Below are 20624 nucleotides of genomic sequence, written 5' to 3'. Positions count from 1 at the left end.
TAAGAAAGAATAAACTTTACTTAGTGGTTTGTTAGAGTAACATTTGTATTGTGATTCTGAAATTATTTCCTGTGTATTGCAGAGTAAAAAATTAATAAATGTTTTAATATGACTGAGGAATAAAGATTTTAAATATGAGAGAGAAAATAAAAGAAAGGAAGGGAAAACCCCATAAAATATTTAATTTTAACTTTAAATATTTCTGCGAGCTCATAATTTTTAAAATACATATTTCTAATTAATTTCACCAAAAAGACTTAGGAACACTGTCCCTCTATTTGCAATGAATGCACATAGCAAGCAGATATTGATTTCTAAAAAGCTTTCTAAACTAGAAGGAACCAGAGCTTACTGGGAAAACAACTGATTCTAGGTCTGAGCCAGGTAAAGTCCACAGTTAGGCTATGAAATTTTACTGTACCCGAAAGCGAAGAAGTGCTCAGAGATTCAAGTCAACAGCAGACTAGAATGAATTCCCATTCACCACTGCTAGTATAATTTGAGCCTCAAAAAATGTGATGAGATAATTAAATAAAATATGCCCGTGAGACCACAATGATGATAACAAACAAGTAAACAAACAAGAAGGGAGGAAAGGAAAGTTCTTCTTTAGAGAAGAATACCAGCCAGTAATTGTAGAAGAAATGATAGAAAAATCATCATTTTGCTACTTTGATGTAATTATCAATTCAGTCAAAGCACATCAAAAGATGCTAAAATTATTGAATAAAATGTGTAATTAATAGGCTATTTAGTGTCAAAGAATCATCTGATAGATTACCTACTAATTACAAAAGGGAAAAATGCACTTTTATATTAAAAAATAATATTAAAAAAAAATCTAGCAGTCAGAAATCTAGCAGTCAGCTCCTTACCCTAGAGACCAAATAGTGTTGTTTTGTGCTGAGGTGATGTTACAAAGATGGATATCACCACCTATGCAATATTCTTACCCAAAATGATTAGCCCCCAATTTTATTATGAGAAAGCTTACAAATCCAAAACACACAACCTTCTACGAGGCTGAGACTTTTCAAACAGAAAAAATCATGAAAAGGCAAAAAGGGCCGAGAATTAAAGAGACGTAACAAGTGCGCATGCAACTGGTGGATCTTCATTGGATGGTAGATCGGAACAAACATTTTGGTGACAGTTTGGTTTGAAGATGCTCTACATATTAGGTGATGTTATGGAACTATTAAATTCTCTTGGGTAGGATAACAGTATTGTGGCTTTGTAGGAGAATGGCTATTTTGAAAGGAGATGCATGTTGAAGTATTTAGGGGTAAGAGTATCATGAAGTCCAGTCACTTTTAAATTGTTCAGAAAAAGAATATATATATTAATTATATATATATAGAGAGAGAGAGAGAAAACAAATTGGCAAGGTGAAGGGTAATGGATGTTATTTCTATTGTTCTTTCAACTTCTCCATAGATTTGAAATTTTTAAAAATAAGGTTGAAAAAATTGTAGAAAGGTATCTATGGATGCAATGTATTGTTAAGTGACAATGTAAAGTATGGTTCAATTCTATGGCTGTGAGAAGAAACATTTATGCAGATACATAAACATATGTGTAGGGTAATGTTAGCTGCTATAACAAAGGGACCAAAAATGTGATGACTCAATCAAGACAGAGGTTTATCTCTTACACCTATGATGGCCCAGGTTGGCTGAACCAGATCAGAAGGCATCTCTCCTCCACTAGGACTCACAGGGATTCAGGCCTGTGATGTTTCTGATTAACACATGACTTTCAAAGCTGTTGCCTTTCCAGCTGAGGTGCAGGGCCACAGATGATCTCTGAAGTATGCTGCACACATCACTCCCCCTTCCACCCCATTAGGGAGTCTTTCCTCCCAGGGCAACACCTCGTTGCAGGGGAAACTGAGTCATTGAGTTCGAGGTGGGTGGCACATCCCAGCTGCAGCTCTCATCACTTGAGCAGAGATTTCAGTGGAAAGCTAGCAGTCTCCAACAGAGTCATTAAAAAGGGGTCTGAAACAACACAGACCAAGCGATTTTCAGTTTTTATTCCAAGGTTAATGGAGCTTTGAATGCTTCAAAATTTCTCTCTTTGTCTTTAGTTTTCCATTATGAACATGCATTTTTCTTGCAATAAAGGAAAGACTTACATTTTATGAAAATAAGCCATTGAAACTACAAAAACATCATTTCACTGGCAAATTGGCTGGATGCTTCATTTTTTTCTCCCTGAAAGAAACATACAAGCTAATCTTAAATACCACAAATACCACATTAAAATGACAGCTTTCAACTCAGAAACCTTCAGTTGGACCCTATTCTCCAATGCATTGATTCTCCATCCTTTGCTTGAATCTCAGAGACCCCCACGATGTGTGGAGGACTGTGCCAGCCGGCTATATTTCTTACCTCTGTTCCCCACGCCCTCTGTTCTGGCCACGTGCCTCACTGAGAATCACACCACGCATGTCACTCCATCCACACCTTGGCTCCTGTGCTGACTCCAGCCAAAGCCAGTTCCTATCAGTCTTTCATAGCAAATACCACCTAGAAAATACCACCTCCTCCATGAAGCATCCCTTAACTTCTCGTGTTCTTTTTTTCTTTTTTTGCTGTGCAGGCCTCTGAAATTTAGAATCGGTACCACCCCATTTATCACTTAACTAAACATAGTTTTGCTAGTACAGCTAGTACTGTGCCTCTCCCATTGCAAGCATGGGCTTTCCAGATGGAGCAGTGGCAAAGAATCCACCTGCCAATGCAAGAGATGGAAGAGATACAGGTTCAATCCCTGGGTTGGGAAGATCCCCTGGAGGAGGAAATGGCAACCTACTCCAGTATTCTTGCCTGGGAAATCCCATGGGCCAAAGAGCCTGGCAGTCCATGGAGTTGCAAAGGGCTGGACATGACTGAGCACACACACACACTGCAAATGCCTTATTTGTATGTGGGGGCTGAAGACACAGTAGGTACATACGATGTTTTTCAATTAAATGTTTTATGACTTATTGTTTCGAGTAGGAGGTATTTTTCATGGATGACCTCCACTTAAGCGCCATCTTTCACATTCTTCAGATGCTCCTCTCACAGAGGGCAGTCTCAGTGTGCTACAGAACACTATATTGGAATGTTCAAATTTTTTAAATCCAACAATTTCCTGGCCACATGCCGCTTTCTCACTCACTGCCCACCACACAGAACTCCATCTCAAAGAACACTACATTCGTTTGTCCCCCAAGCATGAACATGTATGGTTACCACCCATGTAAACCAACCATGATTTCATTTCCCATGAGGGATTCAGCTGCGTTTAAGAAATACTAGCAAGTGTCATAAAACAGGTCACGTTTGCCATTTCAGTAGCTTGCAAAGCTTTCACCCAGAGGCCCTTCCCCAGGGGGATGTCTCGTAAACAAGAAGCAGGTTCTACTAAAGACCAACAATGCCTCTCCTTCAGAGAGCAGCCCCAAAGGTGATCAAAGATTATGAAGACATTAACCCCTAAGGCCACTGTTGCTCTCAGGTCAGTGTCGCAGACAGGATCATTCTAAATTGCTAGCATGAGAATCAGAAAAGATGGCAGACAGGAGCATATTCTCTATAGCTGTTGTTGGTGAAGACAACGGCTCATGAAATTCATGTACATGACAGCCCAGCTGACTCCCAAAAGCTTTTCCTGCTGAGTCTGATCTCGTCCAACCCCACCTGGCAGCCACGTCTTCAGGTGGGAGACACAAACGGGGTGAAGAAGCGGTGGGATTTAGGTGAGTGAGACCCAAGTTCAAATCCCACCCCCCCCCAAAATTACTAATCTATTCTTTACTGTTGTTCAAGTTTACAGTCCTGGTAAGCAATTTCAAAATCGTCCTGCACATGGGAAGCACTTTGCTGCCCTTGGTGGTGGTTTAGCTGTTAAGTCGTGTCCGACTCTTATGACCCCATGGACTGTAGCCCACCGGGATCCTCTGTCCATGGGATTTTCCAGGCAAGAATACTGAAGTGAGTTGCTATTCCCTTCTCCAGGGGATCTTCCCAACCCAGGGATTGCTGCCCTGACAGTTTTTTTTTTTTTTTTCCCCCTAGAAGAGAAAACATTTAGCCAGCTTTATGAGACTGCATAGAACCTGCTAACTTTATATTTCTTTAATTCATAAAGGTACGCATCCTGTCCAGAATGCTATTGGGTTGGCCAAAAAGTTCATTTGGGGTTTCCCATATGATGTAATAGAAAAACCGGAATGAACTTCTTGGCCAGTGCTATATTTATACAAGCTGCCCTCAATTTTCAAAGGCAGTTTTTATGTTTGAGGCACAGTAGGAATGTGGACTTTGGGGACAACGCTCGGAAGACACACGTTTGCACCCACAGTCCCCTGGCCACCCTTCCTGTGTCCTTACTGTTTGAGTGTCGAGTTTCACGACCTTGATCCTTCTCTTTCACAATCTCATGAGAATGCTTTATTTCAAATGTAACGAGCACACTGCCTTTCTCTGGCACCAGCCTGACACTGTTCTTTGCCTGTTTTCTTATTCACAGCAAGTCATGTCCTGATCTCTACACTAGGTCATAAGATCCACTCAGCTCATCCATCACATGACACTGGCTACAATGGGATTTGCACACATCAATCAGAATTCAGCAATGGGAGGGAAGGAGGGAGGTGGCATACCAGTTGAGAACCAGCTCCTTAGGTCTTGGAAATGAGCCATCAGGCAAGAGCTGGAAAATGACTTGATCCTTTCTGTTCCTGATGACTTCTGTCTCCTTGCCCTTCTGATCATCTCTGTTCAGTGTCACCTTGCTGTTTCAGACTCAACATCAGTAGGTCCTTGTCTAGAGATCTAGTCACTCTCACATCCCTGAGAAAATGTATCCCACTTCCCAGCTCTTGGGTCTCCACCTTCTAGAAGATCTAACCAGAACCATTATAATGTTTCAAAGTCCTACTTCAGTGCTCAGTGCCACTTCCATACCCTAAGGTAAATTCCTCCTTTTTCCTGTATGAGTTTTTCTCTGAACTTTTTTTCTTTCTTTTTTTTAAAATTGGTTTGATTTAGAATTTTTTATATTATTTATTTGGCTGTGATGGGTCTTACTTGCAGCATGCAAACTCTTAGTTGCAGCATGTAAAATCTAGTTCTCTGACCAGGGATTGAACCCTGGCCCCCGGCATTGGGAGCATGGAATCTTAGCCACTGGATCACCAGGGAAGCCCCTTTCTGAACTTTTGAGAGATTCTAGCTCTGACTAAGGTAATATCTCAACTTTATTATGGACGATGCCCAAAGAGCAAGCTGGGGAATCTTTGAAAAATGTTAATTACAAAAATCATAATACCCTATATACAAATTAATTTCAACAATAGTTTCTTTAATTAACATGGTTTTCTTAGGACTCTTTTCAAACTACCAAGAGAGAATCTAATGTCTACACATGTATTATATAGTCTAGGCTTTTCAGTTTTGTTTGTTTGTTTGTGTTTCATGTTTCAGGCTTTGATTTTGAAAGACAGAGCTAGTTTTCTTCCTCTTAAAGGAATAGCAATGTGCTGTTGCCTCCACCTCCGTGTGACATTTCAACATAGGAATACAAGGGAGAAGAAATGAAAATTGTAATTGCTCTTTAAAATTGCAAGAGGAGGAGACACTTTTAAAATCAGCTTTAAATCAGTATAATTTAATTATCATCTGATAATCTTTCAATGTTAAATATTTTCCATTAGAGCTTTATTGTCTGAAAGGGAAATTGTACCATATTTTTCTTAAGGCTAGATAAATGTCAGCTGGCTATTTATGTCACAATCATAAATTATACAGCCTTTGGAAGAAATCAAGAGTCTGGTATAGGACTTGCCACACCTTGCTGTCCATTGCTCTTTGAAATATGTGAAAACCCATTAGAATTTCTCAGAGGGGCTTACGGTTTTGGTTTCAACAGCAAGCAGTTAATGTTCAGTAGTTAGCTAGTTAATTGTTTAAACGGCTTAACATGAATGGCTAATTGCAAAAGCCAACGCTTACAGGGCACTTCCTCAGTGTTCTAAGTGCAACAAACATATCTTAACTCATTTCATCCTCACAGAACCACCAAAAGGAAGGGACTATTGTTCACACATGAGAAAGCCTGAGAGGCAAAGAGATGAACTAAAACTAACCCTATGTCACGCAGTCACTATGTGTGACAGTGAGGATTCACTCCCAGCATGCTGGGCTAGAGTCTTATATATTAATCTTACATTTTATTGCCAGAATGAGTTACTACAACTTCTTTCACCCAAGGCTCGTCCTCCTTGGATAATATAATGGGCTTGCCCGAGAGAGGATGCATGAGAATGGCTGAGTACGTGACAAGACACAAATGAAAACACAAAATGTTGAAGTGATTGGCTTAAGATTAGTCAATGAAGCAAGCAGGAAAAGACTCAGCACTGCATTTATAAGTATTCTAGTTCTTTCCATTGTGGTTTTAGTTTCCAGCTGACAAAACACTCACTTTCAGCTGTAATTTCTGGACCCACGAGTGATTATCATACTCGTAATATGTATGACTGAGTTCCTTTGCTGTCCACCTGAAACTATCAGCTATATTCCAATACAAAATAAAAAGTTAAAAAAAAAAAGAAAAAAGAGGGATTCACAACTGGAAGTCAGGTTGATAGAACCAGGAACCAGAGAAAGATGTATTTGAAAGGCAAATGCATGATTCCAAACATAATTTTGTTGTTGTTTGTTGCTTAGTTGCTAAGTTGTGTCCAACTCTTTTAGGCATGGTTTAACTGGCCAAACTTTCTTTCACGTTTGGTGCTGTTAAAGCAAGAGGTACAAATGAATGGGGGAAGGAAGGATAAACATGGCTTAACACCCCACCCAATTAAGAGTCTCTTCACCAACTCCTCTGGACTCACCACCGCCTGGGGCAAGCAAAAATTCTCGTTCTGGCTGAGGATGATGGGGAGAGACCCACCAGCAGCAGTGGGCACTATTAACTGCTCTTGATGCTGTAACCATGGATACTGGTCGTCTTAGCCCAGAGCATCTTTCCTACCTTTCCATTGGCTGAAAATAGATGTGTGAGCAGGCTTCTCCATTCACTAATGTAAGTGTGTGGAAGTTTGGTCACATGCTCACTGATGTTCTTCTTGCCTATGACCGTCTTAGGCACTATCATTAAAATTTGCCCACATTTCCTTCTCTGAGAATGGGAAGCGTATCTCATGCCCAGAAATGACCTCATGTTTCATCTTTGACATTTCAGAATCATTATCAAGGATTTCTATTAAATTCCAGATTCACAAGGGAAAAGGGAGAACAAGCAACTCATTATGTCCTTTCCTTCTTCTCGTCCCTTTATCTGAGGGTGGTCTGTTTTCTGAAAATGCAGAGAGAAACAATAATTATTTGTTGGAAGGCTGTCGCCAGGCTCTAAGTTACCAAACATGATTTATAATCCAGAGAAGAATGATCTGTCCACCTGTAGATTTGTACTGACTTCCCTGTAGAAGACTGACAGGTAGGGGACTTTTTTGAGAGCTGAGTTTGTCTTACGTTGCACCCAATAATTCAAAGCTATTCAGAGTATTTTCCTGAGTCAGGTGGCTTGAAATGAAAATGCCACAACTGTCAGCGAGAACAGGGAGCAAGATCAATACAAATTGCCACCACTGGAGAGGCATGGGGGTATTAATTTAGCACTCTGTGTCGACAGAGGAATACATTTTCAGAGGACTTGCCAGTACAGACCGTTGTGCAATGCAGGAGTATTTAGTGACCCTTTCCCTGGGAGGAGGGGAGGCAATCCTTTGGTTTTATTTGCCATGGAGCATATCACCTATCAAATCATATGAACACCAGGACCTAAGACCGTAAGGCAGGACTTAAATCACCTTCAAGACCAAGTTTCTCCTAATTATGTATTTTTTTTCACTCTAAGTGTGGCCAAGTATGATAATTGCTCAGTTGTGTCCAATTCTTTTGCCACCCCTTGGACTACAGCCCACCAGGCTCCTCTGTCCATGGAATTCTCAGGCAAGAATACTGGTGTGGGTAGCCATTCCCTTCTCCAGGGGATCTTCCCAACCCAGAGATCAAACTCAGGTCTCCTGCACTGCAGGCAGATTTCATTGCATCTGTAAGGCTGTGTTAAGATATTCTGACACCACGTGAGTCATGATTTGTCCGTGCATAGATTTATACTGACTTCTTTACAGAAGACTGACAAGTAGGGTCTTTCTTAAAAGATTAATCTATCTTATGTTGCACCCGATAATTGAGAGTATTAAACTGAGGTCTCATTTATTCAGTCCCAACACTCGTCTCTAAATTTCCTTTTCATTGTCAACTATATGATTAACATAAGGAATGGTTCTTCCTCACCCGCGCTGGAGTAGTTCAAATAACAAATATCAAGAAGTTTAAATGCATGGATGCTTTCATATGCAGCTTTTAACATGAGCTGTTTATTGGTCATCCAATTACTTAAGGGTCAGGAATTCATTCTTTTCATAATGTCATACCAAATAGACTCATTAACTTTGCTATTATTTCTAAATTGCTACACCCAGTCCATGAAAATCTGACTGGCGAAAAGGGCACATTGAGCAGGCAGGACACTCCGATGTCTCTGCTGAGAGGTTGCTGCATTTGGCTTGTCTCTTTTTCCTCTGCCCAGCAAAGAGGACCTATTGATCACTGATACTCAGATCTGACCTTTCATTTTCGGTAGAGTTCTGCTGATGAGGATGCTCAAGCCGAACCAAGATTATCTGCCACAAGTTCTGCTTGTAAGACCGATTCTAGACTTCCGGCAATTGACCAAACCTCAGTCAAGCAGAAACATAAGAGTACCATGACTCCCAAGAAATTAGAGAAAGCGGGCCCCAGCAAACCCCCTCCAGGTGAGTGGCAGGTTTATTGAAATTCACAAAATCTAAAAGGTGAGTGGCGGGTTTATCGAAATTCACAAAATCTAAAAGGTGAGTGACGGTTTTCTGTTTTGTTTTGAAATTCACAAGCTTTTTTAAGCCTAGCATCACACCAAGGACAACAATCAGATAGGTGGTCTGATGACAGACCAGTGTTTTTCATGTGGCTCATTCAGGTTTTGGAGGGTTTGATGATCTTCCGCTAGTGATCAGATTCATTTTGGAGAACATCAGGTTGAAGAGGTGTGAAGTAGGCAGAGTAAGGGTCTCCACTGCCCACGCATTCTGCCCACTCACTGCCTTTGTGTGGCACTGGCTTAGAATGGCTGCCCTTTCACCTTCGTCATCCTTCTAGGAGGATAAAGACATTTGGCCCCAGGTATCAAGTTTTATGACTCAATCCAGAGCATGAAGGGAAGCTTTCAAATGCATCTGAATGGCATAATTTACTGCCGAGAAAGAGAGTAATAAAGTCTTCTAGTTCTGTGGTTGTCCTCTCTGGGGGGAAACAAGGGGGGCCTTGATAAATCCTCCCCTTTGTGCAACTTGGTAAATAATTCACTCTTTAGCTGCCTTTGAAGCAAAGGCCCGTCCTCTGCTTCAGGCAGGAGCGACTTAATAGTATCCAGAGAGGGGATAAATGCAGCCGGAAGTTTAGAGTCCCTCAGGCTCATCTCCATTAGAGCCAACATCTGTAGGACAAACTTGATTCCTCTGAGGAACTGATGTGGAAGTTGGGATAGCCAGGCAAAAAGGCCCATCTTCTGCTTGCAATGGAATGGAAGCGATCCAGATTAACTGCCCAAGAATTCGTAAATAGCATGCAATTTGTTTAAAAGCACAACGATTTCCTAATCCTAAATAGCTCCTGTTCTGCAACCATCCATCCAGTTAAGTCTGGATGCATTTTTAGACAATGGCGACTCTCAGATTAACTAGGCATATTTCATAGCTTTAATGAAGGTGGAGAAAAAAATTGACTTCTGAAATGATATCCTTTCAGGCAAAGCCCCAACTCCTTTTCCTAGTTAATTGGCCAAATTTTCTTTTACCTTTGGTGCTTTTAAAGCAAAAGGTACAATGAACGGGTGAAGGGAGGATAAACATGGCTTAACACCCCACCCAATTAAGAGTCTCTTCACCAGCTCCTCTGGATTCACCACCGCCTGGGGCAAGCAAAAATTCTCGTTCTGGCTGAGGGTGATGGGGAGCGACCCGCCAGCATCAGTGGGCACTATTACCGCTCCTGGTGCTGTAACCACGAGACCCGCCAGCATCACTGGGCACTATTACCGCTCCTGGTGCTGTAACCACGAGACCCGCCAGCATCACTGGGCACTATTACCGCTCCTGGTGCTGTAACCACAGATATTGGTTGATGCTGTATAACCCAGAGCATCTTTCCTACCTTTCCATTGGCTGAAAACAGACGTGTGAGCAGGCTTCTCCATTGTAATGTAAGTGTGTGGAAGAAGTTCGGTCACATGCTCACTGATGTTCTTCTTGCCTATGACTGTCTTAGGCTCCATCATTAAAATTTGCCCACATTTCCTTCTCTGAGAATGGAAAACCTATCTCATGCTTAGAAGTGACCTCATGTTTCTTCCTAGTTAACAGCTGCTCATTTTGAAGTGTTTTAGTAGGAATTAGGTTTTTAATTCAACTGTTTAAGAAGGAAATAGGGCAGATAAGATCACTCCTCAAATATCTCAAATACATGCTGTCATGGATCGAACTGAGGATATCTTTTTAAAAATTGAATTTAAATAATGGAACTGTAGTCACTCGTTATAATTTTTAGCCTTCTTGCTAAAACCGGGTAGCCATTTGCATGCTGTGTTTTGTCCTTTGCAGAGATAAATCATTCAAATGGACAGTTCAGGCCCATTCCACGTTTGGTTTGTTTGATTAACACAGATGTTCTTCCAACTGAGCGAACTCCATATGGAACTTACTACACTTACAGGAAAGGAAAATTAACTCACTTTCCATTCTATAAAACCTCAAATTTGAGGAATTACTAGACTGGAAAGCACCAAGGTATAGACAAGAGAGCCAAGTTGGCAGAAGGATAATTATTTCACCAAATAAGAGATGTTACTTCCCCAATGGCTCAGCAGGTAGAGAATCTGCCTGCCATGGAGGAGACATGGGTTCGATCCTTGGGTCAGAAGATCCCCTGGAGAAACAAAGGGCAACCCAATCCAGTATTCTTACCTGAGAAGTCCCACAGAGAGAGGAGCCTGGAGGACTACAGTCCCAAGGGTCGCAAAGAGCTGGACACTATGAGTGACTAAGCAAGCAACACTTGGAGTAAAAGCCTTTAAAAACCACCTTGATTAAAAAAAGAAAATCCACCAGCTTAAAAATAATAATACAATAAATAAATTTTAAAACACCAGCTTTATTATCACATTATAGCTCTAGGCTGTGTCCGAGCTCTATGCAACCATGGACCGAGCTCTATGCAACCACAGGACCACTGTGGCCCAGCCATCCAGAGAGCATAAAAACCCTGCTGATTGATGTTAGTTACTATAGCAAATGGGGTTAATCAGGTAAACTAAAGGTAGGGTCTTGGTGTGTTGGGATCCACTCATTTTACATGTGTAGTCTCACCCACAGAATTCCCTTATCAGTCCAGGGAAATGAGAGCCCATGGACAAGGCAATAACTTAAGCTGAGTTTATTCAGGCAAAGTTGAGTCCAGTGGTGGTGAGAACTCAGAACATTCTGATAAATACCCTGCTATAGTAGAAAGAGAGGCGTGGGGACCTAAAGTATCTAGGACACAGCCATCCAATTCAGTGGGTAAATTCACAAGCTCCTGCTTTCCTTCACCTCTGTGGGGAAATAAGTTTCTAAAGCATTTTGGGGGCCACCCAAAGATTGCAGTGAGTTACCAAAACTTGCCATGTCAGACCTGAGTTCTACGCAAAACTAATTCCATTAAGACAGTGGAATTCCTTTGCTCAATAGGCTAACATTCCATACTGTGTTATGCCATACTTTTCCTGGATAAAATAATTCAGCTGGGGAATGTGGCTTGACTTACATGCAAACCTATGTAGTGACATTCCGTTATAATCCTTATATGTGAATTATCATCTGGAACCCCTAAAACAGCTATTTACAAGAGAGGAACCACTGGTACCCGCTACTAATAGATTTATAACCAAGAAGGTCTCAGATTTTCATTGTACTTCACACTCTGTTAGGAGGAATTCGTGCATTTTAAATTAATTCATATATTCCATGGAACTGTTTCTAAATGAGTTGGCTTATGATTCGCCTTGTCCCCTATCTCCATGCAGTTGTGGGCAAGTGCTTTAGCAACAAAATGCTTGGATTAGCATCTGGGCCCTGTTTCTCATTTGCTGTGTCCCTTTGAGAAGTAACTTCTCTGTGCCTCAGTTTCCTCATCTGTAAAATGGCAGAGCCTGGGAGTCAGAACAGATCCTACCTGCTAGCATAGCTGGGAGGATTCAGTGATAAAACATTCTCAACCATTAGAACAGCCTCCAGCACTATAGCTCATACATGATAGCTCAGTTGGTAAAGAATCTGCCTGCAATGCAGGAGACCCCGGTTTGATTCCTGGGTCGGGAAGATCTGCTGGAGAAGGGATGGGCTACCCATTTCAGTATTCTTGGGCTTCCCTTGTGGCTCAGCTGGTAAAGAATCTGCCTGCAATGTGGGAGACCTGGGTTCGATCTCTGGGTTGGGAAGCTCCCTTGGAGAAGGGAAAGGTTACCCATTCCAGTATTCTGGCCTGGAGAATTCCATGGACTGTATAGTCCATGGGGTCACAAAGAGTCAAACACGACTGAGTGACTTTCACTTTCACTTCACTAAGGTATCCTGCACACAAGAGCTTTATTCAGTAAGGAGAATGGACTAGAAATTTTGTTTTGTCTTTATGTTAACTCCTCCCTCCTCCTCAGTCTTCTTTCCCTTACCAAAAATCAGAGTTGTACTTTTAAACACCTAACACAAACACAGGCACAGACACTTTTACTACACCCTGAATTTTCAAAGCATAACACCAAATGGAAAAAGATGAACAATCAGAAAGCATTCACCAAGCCAGAGATTTGCTTTCCCTCCAAAAAGACATGAAAAACTCAGGCGGCAAGTCAAGACTCAGCTGGGTCTGACATGCAATCGATTCAGAAATCCTATTTCACAATCAAGGTGAACATGGATGCGGAGTGAGAAATAAGCCTGGCCCAGTTAACATATTCTTCTTTCAGAAGCAGGGGGAGGAGGCGTGGGGATTAACCTTTACCAAAGACCCAGTCTGTACCCAGGATCTGAGTCCTTCCATCGACCTGTATGAACCAGTGGGAAGCAGAGCAGACAGCAGGCCCATTGAGTGCACGGAGCTGTAGGGGCCACCGGCTCCTGGACTCCTGCCTGTTCCCAGAAAACCTCCCAGCCCCGTCTTGGACAGGAGCCGCCTCTCCTTTCCAGGACATGTAGAGCCATCCAAAGGCCATTGTGCTGTGGGGGTCTGACACCCAGAGTCCTAAGACGCTCCTGACCCCCAGTGCCAGGCTCATAGGAAGTAAAAGCCCTCTTCTGCCCTCTCCTCTCACCCGGCCCCGGCACAGTCCCTCTCGTTATGTGCCAGGAAAAGTGATCTGGATGGAGTCCGGTGAGCCTGCTTCCAAAATCTTGCCCTTTAAAACAGAGCCAAATGTTCTGATATTCTCCTCACTTCTTATTGAGTTCAGTGTTAGTCATTACCAGATACAGATTTGTAGGAGTAGCAAGACCTAGTCAGCCTAAGAGTGGGCTTATGATGGAGACTAAAACTAAGAAAAAGCAGCAAACTCATATTTTAAAAGGTACACCTCTAAGACAACTGTGGTCTCTGTTGGATTGGGAAATATTCACTTGAAGAGCAGCCAGGAAGAGAAATTTGAGGGCAAATCCCAAATCTTCATAACTTACCTGGCAAGTCAGTTCTGTTGAAGATTCCCTGAGAGGCCAAGATGAATGGGTTTCCAGGCAAGTCCAGCGGCGTCCAACAACTTTCCAAGCTGTCTGCCCAAGTTAGAAAACAACTGACATAAGCAAATGCTCCTATATTTATAGACTGAATCCGAATTCTCAGTCCATGTATGGTAATGCTCCTAAATGAGGGGCGCAGGTATCACAGAGCCCGGAATTTGAAGTCCTGGTTCAGATTTCTGGTCTACTTCACCCTATAAATATAAACTGGCAACTTCTTCAATCTCAGTTTTCTCATCAGTAAAATGGAGTTGTTACCAACACCACAAGGTAGACGTGAGGAGTAAAATCCTGGGTATAGACTGGGCTTTAGGTAAAGGTTAGGTAAAGGTTAATCCCAAAGACCCCCTCTACTTATGAAGCCTGCTCCCAACACCATAGGCCACTCCCAGGTTAGCATCTCTGTAAAAGAATAGCTCAACCAAAGATATTTTAGTTTGAGATGTGACAGGTCATAACTTGATCATTTAAAATGTTTCACTCTTTGATTATCAATAAAGTCATCCATCTATACCTCCAGGACCTATGGGATATTAGCAACACATTCAACTCTCCCCCACCATCTCAGAGCACATGGCACAAGGGGCCTTGGTTTTCCTGCCCATCATGCATTCATTCAGCACTTCACTATTCACTTACTGCCTGCTTATCTGCCAGGCAGCACATAGATACTGGGGATACAAGACTCAAACACACAGGACCTGCCTTCCAGGGGCTCCCAGCCTAGTGGGAGGGTGGGACACCAAGACACCCTGGCCAAGGTAAGTTCTAAGGATGTGTAGGGAGGGGCCTGTGGGGCAAAAATTCCTGAAGGAGGGGATTTAGCCAGGGCCAGAGGAGGAAGGTGGAGAAGGCAATGGCAAGTCACTCCAGTACTCTTGCCTAGAAAATCCCATGGACGGAGGAGCCTGGTGGGCTGCAGTCCATGGGGTCGTTACGAGTCGGACTCGACTGAGCGACTTCACTTTCACTTTTCACTTTCACACAATGGAGAAGGCAATGGCAACCCACTCCAGTGTTCTTGCCTGGAGAATCCCAGGGACGGCAGAGCCTGGTGGGCTGCCATCTATAGGGTTGCACAGAGTCGGACATGACTGAAGCGACTTAGCAGTAGAGGAGGAAGGTGGCTTCCCAGGTGGCTAGGGGTAAAGAACCCGCCTGCCAGTGCAGGAGACACAGGTTCAATCCCTGGGTCAGGAAGATCCCCTGGAGAAGGAAAGGGAAACCCACTCCAGTATTCTTGCCTGGAAAATTCCATAGACAGAGGAACCTGGCGACCTACAGTCCATGAGGTCGCAGAGGCAGACAGGACTGAGCGAATGAGCACAGGAGATTAAAGCAGGAAAGGTGCACCCAGCAGAGGTGCTGAAGACACAAAGGTGTGGAAGAGAGGATGAGGGAGGGGAGAGAGAGAGGACAGACAGACAGACATGGAGAAACTACAATGAGTCTAGGGGCTCACAGTATCTCCAGACAAGGAACAGGGGCATCACCTGAGAACTTGTTAAAAATGCGAGAACCCCAGCCCTGCCTTACTGACTCAGAACCCGCATGTAACAGGCTCTCTGGGAGATTTGTGTGCACAGGTTGAGTATGAGAAGCTCTGGGTCAGGATCAGGCTACAAGTTAGGAAGTGTAAAGTTGATGCCCTCCAGGTAAGCAAGGACCCGGCTCCAGAGGGCCCTGAGTGTCATGCTGGAGGTGCTGGAGCAGCGGGCTGAACAGGGAAAGGGCTCTACCAGATCAGCATTGTTAGCAGCTGACCGTGACCAGGGAAGGGGGTTGGCAAGGAGGGTGAAGGCAGACAGAAGCCAAAAGACCAGACTACCCACAACTGCAGTGGCCCCAGAGAGACCTGAAAAGGGCTTGACCTGGAGCAAAAGCAGAGGGAGAGGGTCTGGGCCAGAGGGATGTTTAAGGAGGTAAACCTGGCAGAATTTGGTGAGGGTCAGGAATGGGGAAAAGGAAAAAGGAGGAATCCAAGAGATCTTGGTTTCTGGCCCAGAAAACTAGGCCAACAGCAGCTGCCTTTGCCAAGGCTGAGAAATCAAGGAGAAGGCAAGGCTTATTCTGTGGCTGCTGTCTTCAGGAACATCCTAGTCAGGCCAGGAGATGCCAGGAAGCACCTGCTTACCCAGGTCTGCTGCTCAGCAGAGGACTCCCGGCCACCAGGAAGAAGCCAAGGGCCGGCAGTGAGTAAGAGGTGGCTGAAACCACAAGAGTGTCTTCCCTGAGAGAGTGGACGGAGTAATAAGAGAGATGGTGCAAGAACAGTTGAGGAAGGAAGGGAAAGACAACTACAGAGAAAGGTTCCAAGAAGTAGGAGCCACTCTGGGAGCCGAGAGGCCTTTGAAAATGGGTGGGTAAGCTCCTATAGCACTTTCAAGAACTTAAGGATTAGAGCCCTCCATTATAGGTAATGGCTCCAACAATGGCGTCTTAGCTCTGGAACCAAGTTCAACCGCAGCATTTCCCGAACTCCTCTGTTGCTAAGAATCGCCAGGGAGGTCCTTAATAAAGCACACACACCTGAGGCCTGTCCTGACTCAGAGCCTGTCTCTCCAATGAAGGGGCCACAAAGCTGGTTTTTTAACAAGCTCTATAGGTGATTCTCATCATACGTTGGGCCACTGTCTCATTGCCTTGCTTCTCAAACTTTAAAATTCTCCAGAAATACCTGGGAACCTCAATAAACTGCTGGTTATGATTCGGTAGGTTTGAGTGAGCAGGAAGTCTGCATTTCTAGGCAGCTGCCAGGTGACAGCCACACTGCTGTGGTCTCAGGACCACCCTGGCAGGAACAGGGCTAGAGAGAACACCTCTCTCATTTTGCAGGCAAGGAAACAGGTTCTGAGGCGGTAAACTGTCAGTCCAAGGTGACCCAGCTTGGTGAGCACCAGAGCAGAGAGATATGTCCTGCCTGAGGGGGGTCTCTCTGAATCGTGACTCCATCAGACGCCCATATTCTGCCTCCAGCAAGGATGGCAGATTGAGTGTGAGGTTAGCAAACAAATCATTAACTTCACCTGGACCCCTCCCTCCTGTCCACCTGCTTCTTCCTGCTTGCTCCCTCTCCCTGCCCGTGAGCCCACCAGGATCTCTCTGTTCCTTTCTCTTTTCCCCCAAGCCTCCCCTCTGCAACAGAAAGGCCAGATTAGGGCATGACCACAACCTCCCAACCGGGGTGGGCAGCTGGAAGATCAGGGGAGAGAGGCTTACCTAAGTGAGACCCCGTGGACCACCATATGTTGCGGCCAGAACAGCTAATTAGACTGGCTGTGGGAGAGGAGAAGGGCCCGTGAGCTTCCACATGGGAACTTAGTGGGGAAGAACTTTCCTGCATCTGTCGAGGACGCCGGAGACCACTGGCGGGGAAGGGGAGTGATGGTGATATCACTGCCCTGCTTAACTCTTCAGCGACTCTGAGACCCGAGCCAGGCGCCTCCCGGGCAGGAGCCGGGCACTCGGAGATGCCATCCACCCCTCAAGAACGATTTTTGAGTTTTGATTCATTCTCAGCCTTTTGAATGTCCTTTCCCCCGGGCAAGTGTTACCTCCTGACCGCTCTTTTTCTTTCGTGCAGGTGACAGCAGTGAGCACCCACTGTTCTGTGTTGAATATTCCCCTTACTGCTCCGTCTTTGCTTTCTCCCCTGTCCCGCAGCCCAGTACCAATTACTGCTGCCTCCTCCTGCCACTACTGCCACCCGCCTCCCCAGCGGCGGGCCAGGTCACCCCACCACACGTCCCTCCAGCCCCCTTTCCCCCCTTCCTGAGCCCCTCTCCTTCCTCCCCGGGCCCCGTGCCCGAGTCTCCAGCCACCCTGTGCTACTTCCCCATCTCCAGCCCCAGGCCCACCGAGACCCCTGTGCTGTGCCTGCCCAGCCCCCGACGGCCCAGTAAAATTTACCTGGTGTGGTAAGTGGCCCTCGGCAGGGCGGGGCGCACAGCACAGTGGAGCCGAAGAGAAGGGGGGGAACCTCAAGCTTCCGGAGGGCAGGTGGACGAGAGGGGGGACCACGGCTGGCCAGTGTGGTGCGTCGGGGGCACAGGAAGACCAGACAGCTGCAGCCACTTCACTCAGCCTTCTCCTAGCACTCGAAGGAGTGAGCGACAAATAAAATCCCATCCTTCCTTTCTCAGTCTCTCTCTCTCTCTCTCTCTCGAGACTCATTTGATTTCTTCATGCCTGTGTCTGGCACAGTTTGGATCATAACCGCCAGAAACCCAGCAGGCCCCTCCGTGTCTGACAGTAGTCCTGGAGGTGTGACCATGCCCTCAGAGCTGGCCCTGAGAGGGAGGCATCAGGGACAGGACCGGGTGGGGGATGTCCTCGCTGGATGTGAGAGCCGGCTCAGGACCACACCGCGGAGGGACAAATGAAAGGCCTCGGTCACTGTTTATGTTTTCTTTCCTGACTACTTATTAGGCCCTGCATCTCTCCAAATCAAAAAAATCCCACCTCCTGGGTCCCTAAATAAAACACATTTATGGTCCATAATTAAGCTTTCATTAAGATCTCCTCTGGGGATGTGAGACAACACACATTTCCCAGCACACTCAGACCAGCAGACAGACACGGCCTATTATTTCTGACTGTACAGAAGGCTGCCTATTCCACCAGGGCAACATCGGCTCTTGTGGTTAAGCTGTAATTCTGCCCATGATCCAAAAAAAGCAATAAAACCTTTTCAAAAGGCATCTCTCAGGCACAATCCTAGGCACTGGGCATTAAAGTGGAGATAGTGTGGGGGAGGGGTACAGGTTCAGGAATTGTATTTCCCTCTCCACCTTTCTTTTTCACTTTGTCTATCCAGAGCTGTGTCTGCGTATACAGTAATGTGAGGAGTTAAAGGATGATCAGGTGCATGGAATTAACATGGGCCACTAAAAGGACGAGGTTCTCAGTTGTCAGGGGCCTTGGTGGGGCGGGGGGTTGTTTTTGTAGGTCTTTTCCTTCTCTTGTGTTTCCTGCCTAGAGAAGTTTCTCCAGTATTTGTTGTAAGGTTGACTTGAAGGTGCTAAATTGTTAACTTTTAAAGCTTTTGACTTCTCCATCAAATCTGAATGAGTGCCTCACTGGGTAGAGTATTCTTGTAGTTTCTTCTGTTTCATGGCTTTAAATATATCATGCCATTCCCTTCTAGCTTACAGAGTTTCTGCTGAGAAATCAGCTGTTAACCTTCTGGGTTAACCCTTGTATGTTATTTATCATTTTCCCTTGTTACTTTTAACATCTTATCTTTGTCTTTAATTTTTGTCAGTTTGATTAGTATGTGTTTCAGTGTGTTCCTGCTTCAGTTTATCCTGCCTGGGACTCTCTGAGTTTCCTGGACTTGACTGAAGTTCTATTTCCTTTCTCATGTTAGTGAAGTTTTCAGCTATTATGTCTTCAAATATCTTCTCAGATCCTTTCTCTCTTGTCCTTCTAGGACCCCTATAATGAAAATGTTGGTGTTTTTAATGTTATCCCAGAGGTCTCTTAGGCTGTCTTCATTTCATTTTCTCTTTACTCTGTTCTGCAGTGTTGGCTTCCACCATTCTTTCTTTCCCTCAGTTATCCTGCTACTGATTCCTTCTAGTGCATTGCTCATCTATTTGTTTCTTCTTTAGTTCTCCCAGGTCTTTTTAAATGTTTCTTGCATCTTCTCAATATTTGACTCCATTATTTTTCCCAAGATTCCAGATCATCTTCATTGTCATTGTTCTGAATTCTTTTTCTGAAAGGTTGCCTATCTCCACTTTATTGTTTTTCTGGGGTTTTATCTTGTTCCTTCATCTGGGACATAATCTTCTGCCTTTCCATTTCTGTGATTTTCATTCTGGAGGCTGCAGGATTATAGTTCTTCTTGCTTCTGGTAGACAAGGCTATCTAAGAGGCTTGTGCAAGCTTCCTGATATGAGGAACTGGTGGTGTGTAGAACTCAGTCTTGCTCTGGAGGGCAGGGCTGTGCTCAGTAAAACTTTAATCTGCTTGTCTGCTGATGGGTAAGTCTGTGTTCCCTCCCTGTTAGTTTTTTGATCTGAGGCAACCCATCCCTGGAATCTGCACGCTATATGGTAGAGCTAATGGTGATCTCCAGGACGGCTCATGCCAAAGGGTACTTCCTATGACTGCTGTGGCCAGTGCCTTTGTCCCTGTGCTGAGCCATTGCCAACCCATGCCTCTGCAGAAGACCCTCCAACACTAGCAGGTGGGTATGGTTCAGTCTCCTGTGGGGTCACACTGCTTCTTCTCTGAGTCCTGGTGTACACAAAATTTTGTGTGTGCCCTCCAAGAGTGGAGACTCTGTTTCCCCTGGTCCTGTAATCAGATCCTGCTAACTTTTACAGAGAGATTTCCTGGGGATTCCTAGTCCCTTTGCTAGATCCCCAGGCTGGAAAGCCTGACATGGGGCTCAGAACCTTCACAACAGTGGGAGACCTTCTGAGACACTAGTGTTCATCCGTGTCTGGGTCGCCCATCCAGACTGGGCCTTGATTTTATCATGACTGCACCCCTCCTACCATCTCACTGTGGCTTCTCCTTTGACTTTGGATGTGGTGTATCTTTTTTGTGTGTGTGCCAGCATCTTCCAGTCAATGATTGTTCAATAGTTGTGATTTCAGTGCTTTCACAGGAGGAGGTGAGTGCACACCCTTCTTCTCCACCATCCTGAACTAATCTCCAGTCGTCAGGGTCTTGTATAAATATAAGATTT

The 20624-nt window shown here is 44.6% G+C and overlaps 1 protein-coding gene across 1 annotated transcript in view; it reads left to right on the top strand.

Moving 5' to 3' along the window:
- The window catches only part of MARCHF10 (membrane associated ring-CH-type finger 10), a 100559-nt gene that overhangs the window by 40403 nt on the left and 39532 nt on the right, over positions 1-20624 (top strand). Inside the window, exon 4 of the mRNA XM_005905332.2 lies at positions 8710-8881. Coding sequence (XP_005905394.1) covers positions 8710-8881 — 172 coding nt within the window. The remainder of the gene's footprint in view (positions 1-8709; positions 8882-20624) is intronic.

This window comes from Bos mutus, chromosome 19 (assembly GCF_027580195.1).
Source record: "Bos mutus isolate GX-2022 chromosome 19, NWIPB_WYAK_1.1, whole genome shotgun sequence".
In the NCBI taxonomy this organism is placed as follows: Eukaryota; Metazoa; Chordata; class Mammalia; order Artiodactyla; family Bovidae; genus Bos; species Bos mutus.
The sequence above is the reverse complement of the archived record's forward strand: the minus strand, read 5'-3'. Positions and strand labels throughout refer to the sequence as shown.